This window comes from Physella acuta, unplaced genomic scaffold (genome assembly GCF_028476545.2).
Source record: "Physella acuta isolate Inbredline_101_S28 unplaced genomic scaffold, ASM2847654v3 ptg000244l, whole genome shotgun sequence".
NCBI lineage: Eukaryota > Metazoa > Mollusca > Gastropoda > Physidae > Physella > Physella acuta.
In genome coordinates, this window is record NW_026731763.1 from 199,845 (window position 1) to 216,229 (window position 16,385).

The 16,385-nt window shown below is 34.2% G+C and overlaps 1 protein-coding gene across 1 annotated transcript in view; it reads right to left on the reverse strand.

The window, feature by feature from the left end:
• Nucleotides 1–16,385, reverse strand: part of LOC131938458 (DBH-like monooxygenase protein 1) — a 29,960-nt gene that overhangs the window by 7,903 nt on the left and 5,672 nt on the right. Inside the window, exons 5-6 of the mRNA XM_059296490.1 lie at nucleotides 2,345–2,530; nucleotides 1,500–1,663 (exon numbers count right to left, since the gene is read on the reverse strand). Coding sequence (XP_059152473.1) covers nucleotides 1,500–1,663; nucleotides 2,345–2,530 — 350 coding nt within the window. The remainder of the gene's footprint in view (nucleotides 1–1,499; nucleotides 1,664–2,344; nucleotides 2,531–16,385) is intronic.

Here is a 16,385-nt window from a genome sequence, read left to right on the forward strand (position 1 = left end):
TACTGCAACATAACATTTTATAAAGTATTAAATAACGTTTCTACGACTCCCCCCACTCCCACCTTTAGAAGGCACTAAACAATTTGATTACTACATAATAATATTTTTAAAATAAAATACTTTAAAAAAAACTTTTTAAAAAACCACGTTTTTCTTGTGGACTAAAAAGTAGAAAATAAATTTTCATACATTTGATGACAAAAAACGTGAGTACGTTCACCATCAAATTTCCCGACCCATCTGCCCGACCCACGTTTTTTGTCATCAAATGTATGAAAATTTATTTTCTACTTTTTAGTCCACAAGAAAAACGTGGTTTTTTAAAAAGTTTTTTTTTTTAGTATTTTATTTTCTCCTTTTTAGTCCGTTGCTACACATGAAAAACGTGGTTTTTAAAAAAGTTTTTTATATAGTTTATTTTCTACTTAATCTAATGACTTGATTAAGTATGACTTAACTAAGTGTTTATAAATACACGGACTAAAAATCTTGAGCGACCAGGATTCGAACCTGGGTTGTCGCGGCCACAACGCGAAGTACTAACCGCTATACGATCACGGCCAGCGCGCTCACATCGATTGGGGCCGAAGTAACTGTGTCAATAGGCCTCCAGTCTTGTCGGTATCTTTAGAAATCATGTCCTCAATTTTATGGTCCTTGGGGCGTAATTAAATTAAGCTAATTACGGTCTCTAATTGCTAGTTTTTATGATTGCATCTGAAATTGTTAGGCGAAAGTAGCCTACATGCCAAATTTCAGATCTCTAGAGCAATCAGAAGTGGGCTAATTTTCGATGTCAATTTTAACAACAAACATCCAAACAAACAAACAAACACGAAGCTGAGTTAAGAAAAACGTGTTAATATATAACAGAAGTCACTACTAACATCTGTCATTATGAACTATTGAGAGGACTTATATTGTGATTAAAACTGTTTTATACTACCTCCATACTCAACGGTATATAACTATATAATGTGTCAAAATGACGACCTTATGTTATGTAATATATGAGTGGAACTTAATATACTTTTAATTTTTCAAAAGCCTATAGATTGATTACTGTTTAAGATAGATTAATGAAATTTCACCTGTAAGTAAAAGAGCTAATTATCTGCCTTCTTTTAAATTTTGAGTTATTTCCATTGACCGGAAGTAGTAATTTTCGTGATTTCTGATATCTCAAAAACGCATGTGAATTAATAAAGTACTAATAATATTCCGATCTATTATACACATATTGTCTGGCGTTTACTTGGTGCGCAATTTTTTTTCTACGAGTTTCTATTCTATTTTAAAAGTTTTAGTTAAAGTTTAATTAATCAAAAATTGATTGAAAATCATGTATATATCCCGGATTGCCATCCCCCGGTAGTGTTATATAAGAATATTCGCGAAAGTTTAGGAGAGATCACTCCCGGTTAATTTTTTTTAAGTGATGAAAATTAAAATATGTGTCTAAGATGAAGTTTTTTACATTTCATCTACGAAAACCCCACCTGTAAGGCGATCCTCTTGTACCCGTTGACCCCTATCCTGACCCCTGCACTGGGGTGGCTGCAGTCCCCGAACAGACCCACGGTCCAGATGCTGAGCAAATCCTGGCAGATACTGGAGGGCACCATGCCGCACTCGAATGTCGAGTTGGTCGCTTCTGCTTTATCTTATGATGTTATAAAATAGATGCAGGTAATTAAATTCTTTAATCCCGCATGTGATTACTTTTTACGTTTCTACTCTTAACTATACAGTATTTACATTATTACCAGTAATTACCTTTACATTGTGTTATTACCTGCAATTAACTTTATACTTCTACCAGTAATTAAATTTACTTTACGAAATGTAGTAACATTAAATTTCTAAGTGCAGTTACCATTATATTTATACCATTGATTGCCTTTACATTTTATACTTGTAGTTACATTTATTTTTCTACCTCTAGATATACCTATATTTTACTAGTTGATTTCTATTAGCAACTGCCTCTGCATTTTACCTGAAGCTATTTGTACATTTCTGTTATTATCTGAACGTTTTACCTGTGATTACCTGTCCATTTCTACGTTTTATTACACGTGCATTTCTACCTGTAATTACATGTACATTTCTACCTGTAATTACATGTGCATTTCTACTTGTGATTATCTGTACATTTGTACCTGTGATTATCTGTACATTTTTACATGTTTTATTGTACAGATCTACCTATACCTGTACATTTCTACCTGCAACTGCCTTTGCATTTTACCTGTACCTGCTTGTACATCTCTACCTGTGATTACCTGTACATTTCTACCTGCAATTATATATACATTATACCGGTAATTATACGTGTAATTACCTGTACACCCGAACAAGACCATGTGGTGCACCACAAAAACGTTGTCAATCACCGGCTCTACGGCGATCATGTGATAATCCCCAGGTGTGATCAAGCTGTCCAGGTCGAAGATCTGGCACATGTAGGTGGTCTCTTTCTGCGGGACGTGAGAGTCGCTGGGCAGGTGAACGGTGAGGTTCTGCACACCTAGGTGATACGGACACGGTCACGTGATAAAAACCGTGGAAAACGTGGCGACCCCTTTTTATAAAAAAGTGACCCGCGACCACCATAGAATTAAAAAGTCGAAATTAGTAAGAAAATTAATAAACACCAAAATAAAATTGACTAACATAATTTTAATTGTTTTTGATAACTGTTTTAATATAATGGGTGAAATTGCATGCTAATATTATTTACTAGCCTGAAAATTAGAGGTTGTGTTTATGTTAACGCCAACCTCATGTCATTCTCAACATTAGAACTAAATTTATTTTCTTATTTTTTTTAATTGGAGACGTGTTGAAAATCCACTATCGCAAAGATATATAGACAAAAGGAACTAAAACTAGAAACGCAATGAATATCAGATCTAGGTATGAATGGTGCATACTAGACCAAAATTGTCTGACCAGGTTTTAATTAAACACAGTATGTACCGAGGAATCATTCCGAAAATCCAAGAACGCATCTTGTAATTCATTGGCAATGCTGGCAACATCAAGGGAAAAAGAGCATGGGTAACGTTTCAATGCAGATTCTTCTACTTTCAGATAAGCAAAACAACGCCGCAGTTCGTTTTCAAGAGGTTCAAGATGCCCAGAAATATTCTCTTTTTTATCTCACAATCAGTGTTTTTCAAACACGGCAATATTTTCAATATTTATTTTTTTCTTCACTAAACTTGCAGCTTTGATAAAAATGCCCCGAGATCATCATGAATAAAGATACTATTCGTTTCTTTTCCCTGAAGCTTCAAGATAAGCGTATTTTGCTGTTCGAGTATATCTGCTAGGTATGCAACTCTCTCTAACCACTCTTTGTCGTTAAAAATATATCAAAAGGTCTTGTTTCCCTTGCACTTTTAAGAACAACTTCGTTTCATCTTTCAATTCAAAAATTTACATTTGTCAGCCAGCGAACTTCCAGTTTGATCAAAGAACTCATATATTTTTTTGTGTGTTCCGAACGCCTCGTCTCAAATGACGCTTTAGTTTGAAGGTTTCATAGACTCATGACTGAGTACAACTTTGCACAGTACGCATTGTGGCTTCTCTATTCTATTTGTTGATTTTGTTTTCTTTGGTTTAGTCTACCAGTTGGCGAACCCCAGAAAGCTCCCAAGGGGGTTGCAACTCACAGCTTACTCTAAGCCCACCTACCATACACACTTTCAGCAGATAATTTTTTTTTAAATATTTTCAAAAAGACTGTTTCCTAGGGATTAAACGTTATCCTGTTAACAATAATCTGATTTAACAAGAAATGTTGAAATATGAATTTTTGTCTAGATTAGGATTACTTGAGTAGTATAGTAGGTCCCCTTTGGGTATCATTTGTGCAGACATGTTTATATAGTAAAATATTGAGCAGCCAGAGCAGACATGTTATATAGTAAAATACTCCAGCTGGAGCAGGTGTTCCCCTCCTCCTATTGTCTTCCGTGACGCTCCTTTACGGCCGCGACGACAAACAATAGAGTATCGATTTTTTTTTGAAAAGATATGTTTAAATAGTCATTAAAAATAATTTATTCAGCTAGGCTTGCTTTACAATAGGCCATATTTCTCATACAGTTGATCTATAAATAGCCGTTACTATTTACTATCAGTCTGTTTTTGTCCTCTGTTTTTTGTCTAGTCGTGTTAATTATGTTAAGTGTGATTGCTTTATTTGTTGTGGCTGTTTGCTTTGTTGGTTTTTAATATTTACATATGTTGTAATCACAACGTTTTCATTGTTTTTTTTTTTTTTTTTAACCACCTTTTAACTTTAAGGTTCTATAACCATCATTTTGACGACCACTTATATATATAATTAAATATATTTTGTTTATATTTTTATAATTTTCTAAAAAATATTAATATAGAAGATAAACAAATATTTTTTTTTTCTTTCTGTGATCTCGGCATATGAAGTGATAGTGTGTTCATCACTATGTCCAACCGCCTTACTTTCCCTAACGTAAGTTAGGTACCCATCAGAGTTGGGTAGACTCGGAGACAGTCTACTGTCTTTGAACCTGGATTCGAACTCGGGACTTTTGGGTTAGCAGTCGTAAGTTCTACCACGCTGCCCCTTCATTCATGACTATATAAGTTCCTATTGATTTGGTCAGAATAATTGTCAGGGGCACAGTTATCTCTTTACTAAATAAAACTAATATAGAAACGAAGGGAGAGTCGAATTTTTCTAGAACAGTCTTGTTAACAACCACGAGTAGCGTCCCGTAAATTTAGGATCCCAATGGTTTAACATAGAAATGACACTAAATACCCTTGGTGATGTCTTTATAAACAAAAAGTCGGTTAAGTTTCAAATCTCAAGTTTTGTAAACGTCTTTGTTTAAGTATTTACATTGTTTTATGTAGGTTCAGAAGTATTTCATAGCGACAATGGAACAGTGTCCGTGTGCGTTTGTTTACATTTAAAAATACATGTCGCGTGCTTTGCGCGCGTCTCACGACGTTTTAAGTTTTCCTAGTGTTTTTAAAACAGCGATTTCTTTCTAAAATAGTGACCAGGGTCAGACATCAAAGAGTATATTAATCAATTATCATTAACAATTTAAAAAGTAATTTAGGATGTCAATGGTTTAACATAGAAATTACACTAAATACCCTTGGTTATGTCTTTGATTTTGTAAACAAAAAGTCGATTATGTTTCAAATCTCAAGTTTTGTAAACTTCTTTGTTTATGTGTTTACATTGTTTTAAGTAGGTTCAGAACTAGGTTTATTTTATTAACATAAAAGTTTTGTCTTAATTAAAAATAATTGTCAGACTAAATAGCTAATTAAATTGATCAATAGCAGTTTGGTTTAATAAGTAATATATGTGTTACACCAGCGTTAATCTTAGAAAAATATTTTGATTGTTATGCTTATAATTTTTTTCCCAATTGTCTTATTAATACTCAGCCCTACGACTTGTGAGATAATGACCAGCATAGTATATATTATATTTTTTTATTTTTTATTTTTTTTTTATTTTTTTTTTAAAGTCATCACTACCCCACTGAAACCTCTTAAAATAAGGCCATTTTCCTATGATCAACCCAATGGTTTAACATAGAAATGACACTAAACCCCCTTGGTAATGTCTTTGTAAACGAAAAGTCGGTTAAGTTTCAAATCTCAAGTTTTGTAAACGTCTTTGTTTAAGTATTTACATTGTTTTATGTAGGTTCAGAAGTATTTCATAACGACAATGGAACAGTGTCCGTGCGCGTTTGTTTACATTTAAAAATACATGTCGCGTGCTTTGCGCGCGTCTCACGACGTTTTAAGTTTTCCTAGTGTTTTTAAAACAGCGATTTCTTTCTAAAATAGTGACCAGGGTCAGACATCAAAGAGTATATTAATCAATTATCATTAACAATTTAAAAAGTAATTTAGGATGTCAATGGCTTAACATAGAAATTACACTAAATACCCTTGGTTATGTCTTTGATTTTGTAAACAAAAAGTCGATTATGTTTCAAAGCTCAAGTTTTGTAAACTTCTTTGTTTAAGTGTTTACATTGTTTTAAGTAGGTTCAGAACTAGGTTTATTTTATTAACATAAAAGTGCTGTCTTAATTAAAAATAATTGTCAGACTAAATAGCTAATTAAAATGATCATTAGCAGTTTGGTTTAATAAGTAATATATGTGTTACACCAGCGTTAATCTTAGAAAAATATTTTGATTGTTATGATTATAATTGTTTTTTTTTTTTTCCAATTGTCTTATTAATACTCGGCCCTATGATTTGTGAGATAATGACCAGCATGGTATATATTATATTTATATACACTGTTATTATTTTTTTAAAGTCATCACTACCCCACTGAAACCTCTTAAAATAAGACCATTTTCCTATGATCAAAATTTTAGCGCAAATCAGTGAGAAATAAATCGGGTCTAGCTTATATTAATCCAACTGATGTCGTTTAGAAGAAAAGCTGTACCTACAATTAAATTTACTGAAAGGTTTGCTTAAAAGCTTTTATCAAAATGGTTGTGCACTTATACTTGTAATAAGTTATAATTTTTTTACTTTTCATAGATATGTATTGAATTAGTCCATTTTGATTATGACTTGTTGTCCTGGCGTTGACATTTTACACTTTTTTTTTTTGAGACTCACATATACACATACATATACATACACACACACACACACACACACACACAAATGAAACTAAAATCAAATCACAACAAGTCTTGTTTAATTTTATTAATTTTATTTTCCCTAAGCCGATAAAATACTATGGTATAATATTTACAAGCTTGCAAAACATACACGCGTCATTCACTCTATATATTTTTTAAGTGCAACGAAGGCACGAGACCGCCTTTTATTGTGTGCCGTGAGCACAATACCCATTGTATGGGTATCTGAGCATAGGGCAATAGCTATACCCCAACGCACATGGGCGGTTAGATAATAAGCGAGGTAGCTTTTCCGCGGAGCAAGCTGTGAAACAGGTGAAATAAAGAAAGTCGCTTTTTTTGTATTTTATGTCTCAATCAGGGTGGCGCGATATTTTTTTTTTCTCTTTGTATCCGTGTTGTAAACAAAATGAGAAGGAGAAAGGGTAGTGACCTACCCTCCCACCCGTGTGTTCCATGATGGCAAACACAATTTTAAATGTGTATTTGTTACGTTTTAGTAGCGATACATCTTCTACTTGTTTCTTCCTTGTGACATCATTAGCAGGGGAGACGATTCGTTTCAGCGGAGCGAGTCGTGCGTCATTTAAAGACATCAAATAGGGTAATGTTACACAAGTCAAGCTTTTAGTACTCTGTTGAAATTAATTAAAGGGAGAAAACCCTAAAAAATATTTACTAATGTCCCTCTGGTGTAATCTTTACAAGCTAACAAAACATACGACGTCATCCACTCTACGCATTTTTTTTTTAAAGTGCTACGAAAGCACGCGGCTACCTTCCATTGTGTACCGTGACCACAATACCCATTGTATGGGTATCTGCGCATAGGACAATGAATCAAACAGACTGTGTCGGAAAAATACTTCCACACAACACCCTTCTCTCGAAGAAGACAATTTATTTTTAACTTCACGTTGAGTAATTTTATTTTTTTTATTTTTTAAAAGTGTTTTTGGTACGTTTTAGTAGCGAGATATCGTCTACTCGTTTCTTCCTTGCGATGTCATTAGCAGGGGAGATGATTCGTCTTTTACAGTGAGCTAGACCATCTCTTTTCCAAGTGCAACGTACGCGAAATAAAGACACTAGCTTTTGTATTTTATATTGCAAGCAGGTGACGGGATATTTATACATCTGCTTGAGCGTTATCGGCGAAACTTGTTTTAAACATTATTAATACGCTAAAATTTTAAAATATCTATTATTAACAAATATTGTCATTTTAACACACTGCGTAACTGCGTAACCATCAAGTTGAATCAACCACACCTGATGTTACCACTCGTAAAGTCAAGTCTTCAAGACAAAACACTGATACTAAACAAGACATTAAACTGAATTATATGCCACTATGTGATACAACTAATATTATCTTTGCAATTTTAAAAGAGGGGGTATAACTTGTATTGAGTATAGATGTATACGTGTTTAATATTTAATGCCTGGAACACAGGAAAAAAAAACAGATTTACATCCCCGCAACATCCGACATAAGGGTGGTGATGGGAAAGGGGAGGGCGGAATAGAAAAATCACCATAAAATGTTTAATGCTACAAACGCTTGGCTTTATTCAATGCCCTAAGAGTAGAAATGTGACATAATTTTATGTATGTCTTCATTGTAACAGTCACCATAACAAATGATTAACATTTATGATTTTTTTGTGCAAGAAAGGCTCCCAGTGTGATTGCACCAAGTCCTGCCACAGACCATTTAATTAATGTTTTAAAAGATGGCCAATCTCTCTGACTTTCAGTGCGTGAATAAAACTCAACCAGACCTTGCTGTAGAAGATAGAAATAAGAGAGACTCAATTTCTTAATCTCCCTATCTTGAGGATGGGTAATCAGTATACTTTAAAGTCACGGGGAGAGGATAGAGATAAAATATAGCTGTAGCATACATGTCAATTATCCTAAACGCAATATGTATTCAAATGAAAACACATCTCATGCTTTTGAATAAATCAATGTTCTGTTGTTCAAAGGTATCAGTTAAAACAAGTCTATATACTGATTTAGATTCTTCTTAACATGTGATATGAATGTGATATTATGATGTAGGTATATAGAAACTATTCTTACCCATTTATTATTAGACGTCAGCCATTCTTGTAAGTTAGTGTCGATATATGAAGTAACCCATTCAACAACATTATCCACCAAATTCTTTTATTATGTACGAAACAATATACCACAAAGCATCCAGCGAAGCTTAAAAACGCCACAATCCTGCCCCAGTTAATACCATCAGAGAAGGTTTCATCAACTATTGTTTTAAAAGTATCATAAGCGTTGTTATCAGTAATATTAAGCTGTTCAATCAAATCATTGAATTTATTTCTAAATCGTTCCTCAAATTCATCACCAAGACTACGCATGGCCGCTTGGACAGCATTGTGAGTAACACTACTTTCTCGGCCATCATTTTCTCACTGATAGCCTTCCTTCGCTACTCGGTGTTTGATATAATCCACTACTATTAAACGAGTATTAAAAGATTCCATGTTTTCAGACAATTCACTTGAACTTAACACATCTTTTTTAAAAAATAATCTCAAACTTTAAATGAGATTCATTTTATATTACACAAAAAACTGCCTAATTCAGCAAACAAAAAAAAGTGAAGACCTTTTGTCATTTGTAGCAACTAAAGCACCAGCCAATCTTACGGCCACCTGCATAATCGATCAAATTATAGAAAGAACGTGGTTTGCATCGCGATATTTGAAAACATGGCGATGTTTAACCTCAACCAAACAAGGCAATGAAACTAGAAGGAAGAGGAATATATATCTTAGTCTTGCAGCAGATTACCTGACCATGTTCGCTTTAGTATTACAGTTTTCATCAAACTTCTTTTTGACTTGAACTTCTTTAATTTAAGAAGGTTTACTTATACATAATACATTACGTCTAATTACAATTTTTATTTTTACCACTCAATGTATTTTGTTTTTCTATATCTTGCATTGTCATCTTAATTTTTGATCACCTTAGTAAAAATTTGCTTAAGATTATAAACTTCAAGTTTTAAAAAACAACAACGTTAGAGTACGTCGTGTCAAATGACACACCGTTTAAAATGTCTACATTTAAATTTCACCAAAATAATGACGTAAAACTAAATACGATATGACGTTAGCATACATATCATTCAATCAAATCACTCTAAAGTACAAATCAATAATTTTGATTGATTAAGGGGCTGGGTGAGTTATTTTTATTCGGGTGCCCAGGGAAGGTTTGGAGTTGGTTGAGACAGATTTTATACACGAGTCGGTGACGTTTTCACCGAGGCAGGGTTCAAAGCTAGACCATGCATGTTTTGGAATTGTTAGGGGTCGAGTCTATAGTAGGGTCGGGGGAGTTTTGTTAACACAGAGGGATGTTTCGAAGTTGGTACATCCATGTTTTAGAATTGATAGGTAGAGAGTTTATACGAGAGTCGTGGGAGTTTTCACCGAGGTTGGTTTTGAACTCGGACCATGCATGTTTAGGAGTTGGATGCGGTAGAGTTTACACTAGGGACGGAGGTGTTTTGGTTACACCGAGGGTGGTTTCGAAGTTCGTACATGCATCCTTGGAATTGTTAGGGGCCGTGTTCATACTAGGGTCGGTGAAGTTTTCACCGAGGTTGGTTTTGAACTCGGAACATGTATGTTTTGGAATCGGTAGGTGTAGAGTCCATACTAGGGTCGGTGAAGTTTTCACCGAGGCAGGTTACAAAGTTGGTACATCTATGTTTAGGAATTGTTGGCAGTCGAGTTCATACTAGGGTCGGGGAGTTTTGTTAACACTGAGGCAGGTTGCAAAGTTGGTACATGCATGTTTAGGAATTGTTGGTAGCCGAGTTCATACTAGTGTCGGTGAAGATTGGTTTTGAACTCGGAACATGCATGTTTTGGAATCGGTAGGTATAGAGTCCATACTAAGGTCGGTGAAGTTTTCACCGAGGCAGGTTACAAAGTTGGTACATGCATGTTTAGGAATGGACAGGGGTAGAGTTCATACTACGGTCGGGGGAGTTTTGTTAACACCGAGGCAGGTTGCAAAGTTGGTACATGCATGTTTAGGAATTGGTGTGGGTTGTGTTCATACTAGGGTCGGTGAAGTTTTCACCAAGGTTGGTTTCAAAGTTGTTACATGTATGTTTGGTACAGGACTGTTTTGGAATCGGTGAGGCAAAGTTAAACTAGGGTCAGGGGAGTTTTCAACGAGGCTGGTTTCGAAATTGGGCCATGAATGTTTCGGAGTTGGATGGGAACGCTGTCACTTGTAACAGTAAACGAATACAGATACAAGTTTGTCTGTTACTTTGTCCTTTGTCTGTCCAAGGGAATAGGTATAGTGTGGGTAGAGGTACGGTCTGTTTATCTAGCGGGTGTTTAGGGACGGGGGCGAGGGCGGCGGACAAAGTTGTCGATGTAGGTAGGATGCAAGAGATATTCAACGAGGAGTGGTGTCTACAAGTTACATATCCCAGTCTGTTGGAGTAGTGTCTAGGGGTTGTGATATTAGTTGAGTGTAGATAAATGTAAGATTGTCATACATCCTTTGTCTCTTAAATGGAATAGGTATAGTGTGGGTAGTGGTACGGTCTGTGTATCTATCGGTTGGTATTGAGGTTAGGGATGGGAGAAGGAGGAAGGGGTTGCGGACAAAGGGAAGGGGAAGGGCGAATAGTGATAAAAATAACTCACCCAGCCCTTAATCAATCAAAATTATTGATTTGTACTTTAGAGTGATTTGATTGAATGATATGTATGCTAACGTCATATCGTATTTAGTTTTTACGTCATTATTTTGGTGAAATTTAAATGTAGACATTTTAAACGGTGTGTCATTTGACACGACGTACTCTAACGTTGTTGTTTTTTAAAACTTGAAGTTTATAATCTTAAGCAAATTTTTACTAAGGTGATTAAAAATTAAGATGACAATGCAAGATATAGAAAAACAAAATACATTGAGTGGTAAAAATAAAAATTGTAATTAGACGTAATGTATTATGTATAAGTAAACCTTCTTAAATTAAAGAAGTTCAAGTCAAAAAGAAGTTTGATGAAAACTGTAATACTAAAGCGAACATGGTCAGGTAATCTGCTGCAAGACTAAGATATATATTCCTCTTCCTTCTAGTTTCATTGCCTTGTTTGGTTGAGGTTAAACATCGCCATGTTTTCAAATATCGCGATGCAAACCACGTTCTTTCTATAATTTGATCGATTATGCAGGTGGCCGTAAGATTGGCTGGTGCTTTAGTTGCTACAAATGACAAAAGGTCTTCACTTTTTTTGTTTGCTGAATTAGGCAGTTTTTTGTGTAATATAAAATGAATCTCATTTAAAGTTTGAGATTATTTTTTAAAAAAGATGTGTTAAGTTCAAGTGAATTGTCTGAAAACAGGGAATCTTTTAATACTCGTTTAATAGTAGTGGATTATATCAAACACCGAGTAGCGAAGGAAGGCTATCAGTGAGAAAATGATGGCCGAGAAAGTAGTGTTACTCACAATGCTGTCCAAGCGGCCATGCGTAGTCTTGGTGATGAATTTGAGGAACGATTTAGAAATAAATTCAATGATTTGATTGAACAGCTTAATATTACTGATAACAACGCTTATGATACTTTTAAAACAATAGTTGATGAAACCTTCTCTGATGGTATTAACTGGGGCAGGATTGTGGCGTTTTTAAGCTTCGCTGGATGCTTTGTGGTATATTGTTTCGTACATAATAAAAGAATTTGGTGGATAATGTTGTTGAATGGGTTACTTCATATATCGACACTAACTTACAAGAATGGCTGACGTCTAATAATAAATGGGTAAGAATAGTTTCTATATACCTACATCATAATATCACATTCATATCACATGTTAAGAAGAATCTAAATCAGTATATAGACTTGTTTTAACTGATACCTTTGAACAACAGAACATTGATTTATTCAAAAGCATGAGATGTGTTTTCATTTGAATACATATTGCGTTTAGGATAATTGACATGTATGCTACAGCTATATTTTATCTCTATCCTCTCCCCGTGACTTTAAAGTATACTGATTACCCATCCTCAAGATAGGGAGATTAAGAAATTGAGTCTCTCTTATTTCTATCTTCTACAGCAAGGTCTGGTTGAGTTTTATTCACGCACTGAAAGTCAGAGAGATTGGCCATCTTTTAAAACATTAATTAAATGGTCTGTGGCAGGACTTGGTGCAATCACACTGGGAGCCTTTCTTGCACAAAAAAATCATAAATGTTAATCATTTGTTATGGTGACTGTTACAATGAAGACATACATAAAATTATGTCACATTTCTACTCTTAGGGCATTGAATAAAGCCAAGCGTTTGTAGCATTAAACATTTTATGGTGATTTTTCTATTCCGCCCTCCCCTTTCCCATCACCACCCTTATGTCGGATGTTGCGGGGATGTAAATCTGTTTTTTTTTCCTGTGTTCCAGGCATTAAATATTAAACACGTATACATCTATACTCAATACAAGTTATACCCCCTCTTTTAAAATTGCAAAGATAATATTAGTTGTATCACATAGTGGCATATAATTCAGTTTAATGTCTTGTTTAGTATCAGTGTTTTGTCTTGAAGACTTGACTTTACGAGTGGTAACATCAGGTGTGGTTGATTCAACTTGATGGTTACGCAGTTACGCAGTGTGTTAAAATGACAATATTTGTTAATAATAGATATTTTAAAATTTTAGCGTATTAATAATGTTTAAAACAAGTTTCGCCGATAACGCTCAAGCAGATGTATAAATATCCCGTCACCTGCTTGCAATATAAAATACAAAAGCTAGTGTCTTTATTTCGCGTACGTTGCACTTGGAAAAGAGATGGTCTAGCTCACTGTAAAAGACGAATCATCTCCCCTGCTAATGACATCGCAAGGAAGAAACGAGTAGACGATATCTCGCTACTAAAACGTACCAAAAACACTTTTAAAAAATAAAAAAAATAAAATTACTCAACGTGAAGTTAAAAATAAATTGTCTTCTTCGAGAGAAGGGTGTTGTGTGGAAGTATTTTTCCGACACAGTCTGTTTGATTCATTGTCCTATGCGCAGATACCCATACAATGGGTATTGTGGTCACGGTACACAATGGAAGGTAGCCGCGTGCTTTCGTAGCACTTTAAAAAAAAAAATGCGTAGAGTGGATGACGTCGTATGTTTTGTTAGCTTGTAAAGATTACACCAGAGGGACATTAGTAAATATTTTTTAGGGTTTTCTCCCTTTAATTAATTTCAACAGAGTACTAAAAGCTTGACTTGTGTAACATTACCCTATTTGATGTCTTTAAATGACGCACGACTCGCTCCGCTGAAACGAATCGTCTCCCCTGCTAATGATGTCACAAGGAAGAAACAAGTAGAAGATGTATCGCTACTAAAACGTAACAAATACACATTTAAAATTGTGTTTGCCATCATGGAACACACGGGTGGGAGGGTAGGTCACTACCCTTTCTCCTTCTCATTTTGTTTACAACACGGATACAAAGAGAAAAAAAAAATATCGCGCCACCCTGATTGAGACATAAAATACAAAAAAAGCGACTTTCTTTATTTCACCTGTTTCACAGCTTGCTCCGCGGAAAAGCTACCTCGCTTATTATCTAACCGCCCATGTGCGTTGGGGTATAGCTATTGCCCTATGCTCAGATACCCATACAATGGGTATTGTGCTCACGGCACACAATAAAAGGCGGTCTCGTGCCTTCGTTGCACTTAAAAAATATATAGAGTGGATGACGCGTGTATGTTTTGCAAGCTTGTAAATATTATACCATAGTATTTTATCGGCTTAGGGAAAATAAAATTAATAAAATTAAACAAGACTTGTTGTGATTTGATTTTAGTTTCATTTGTGTGTGTGTGTGTGTGTGTGTGTGTATGTATATGTATGTGTATATGTGAGTCTCAAAAAAAAAAAGTGTAAAATGTCAACGCCAGGACAACAAGTCATAATCAAAATGGACTAATTCAATACATATCTATGAAAAGTAAAAAATTATAACTTATTACAAGTATAAGTGCACAACCATTTTGATAAAAGCTTTTAAGCAAACCTTTCAGTAAATTTAATTGTAGGTACAGCTTTTCTTCTAAACGACATCAGTTGGATTAATATAAGCTAGACCCGATTTATTTCTCACTGATTTGCGCTAAAATTTTGATCATAGGAAAATGGTCTTATTTTAAGAGGTTTCAGTGGGGTAGTGATGACTTTAAAAAAATAATAACAGTGTATATAAATATAATATATACCATGCTGGTCATTATCTCACAAATCATAGGGCCGAGTATTAATAAGACAATTGGAAAAAAAAAAAAACAATTATAATCATAACAATCAAAATATTTTTCTAAGATTAACGCTGGTGTAACACATATATTACTTATTAAACCAAACTGCTATTGATCATTTTAATTAGCTATTTAGTCTGACAATTATTTTTAATTAAGACAGCACTTTTATGTTAATAAAATAAACCTAGTTCTGAACCTACTTAAAACAATGTAAACACTTAAACAAAGAAGTTTACAAAACTTGAGCTTTGAAACATAATCGACTTTTTGTTTACAAAATCAAAGACATAACCAAGGGTATTTAGTGTAATTTCTATGTTAAGCCATTGACATCCTAAATTACTTTTTAAATTGTTAATGATAATTGATTAATATACTCTTTGATGTCTGACCCTGGTCACTATTTTAGAAAGAAATCGCTGTTTTAAAAACACTAGGAAAACTTAAAACGTCGTGAGACGCGCGCAAAGCACGCGACATGTATTTTTAAATGTAAACAAACGCGCACGGACACTGTTCCATTGTCGTTATGAAATACTTCTGAACCTACATAAAACAATGTAAATACTTAAACAAAGACGTTTACAAAACTTGAGATTTGAAACTTAACCGACTTTTCGTTTACAAAGACATTACCAAGGGGGTTTAGTGTCATTTCTATGTTAAACCATTGGGTTGATCATAGGAAAATGGCCTTATTTTAAGAGGTTTCAGTGGGGTAGTGATGACTTTAAAAAAAAAATAAAAAAAAAATAAAAAAAAAAAAAATATAATATATACTATGCTGGTCATTATCTCACAAGTCGTAGGGCTGAGTATTAATAAGACAATTGGGAAAAAAATTATAAGCATAACAATCAAAATATTTTTCTAAGATTAACGCTGGTGTAACACATATATTACTTATTAAACCAAACTGCTATTGATCAATTTAATTAGCTATTTAGTCTGACAATTATTTTTAATTAAGACAAAACTTTTATGTTAATAAAATAAACCTAGTTCTGAACCTACTTAAAACAATGTAAACACATAAACAAAGAAGTTTACAAAACTTGAGATTTGAAACATAATCGACTTTTTGTTTACAAAATCAAAGACATAACCAAGGGTATTTAGTGTAATTTCTATGTTAAACCATTGACATCCTAAATTACTTTTTAAATTGTTAATGATAATTGATTAATATACTCTTTGATGTCTGACCCTGGTCACTATTTTAGAAAGAAATCGCTGTTTTAAAAACACTAGGAAAACTTAAAACGTCGTGAGACGCGCGCAAAGCACGCGACATGTATTTTTAAATGTAAACAAACGCACACGGACACTGTTCCATTGTCGCT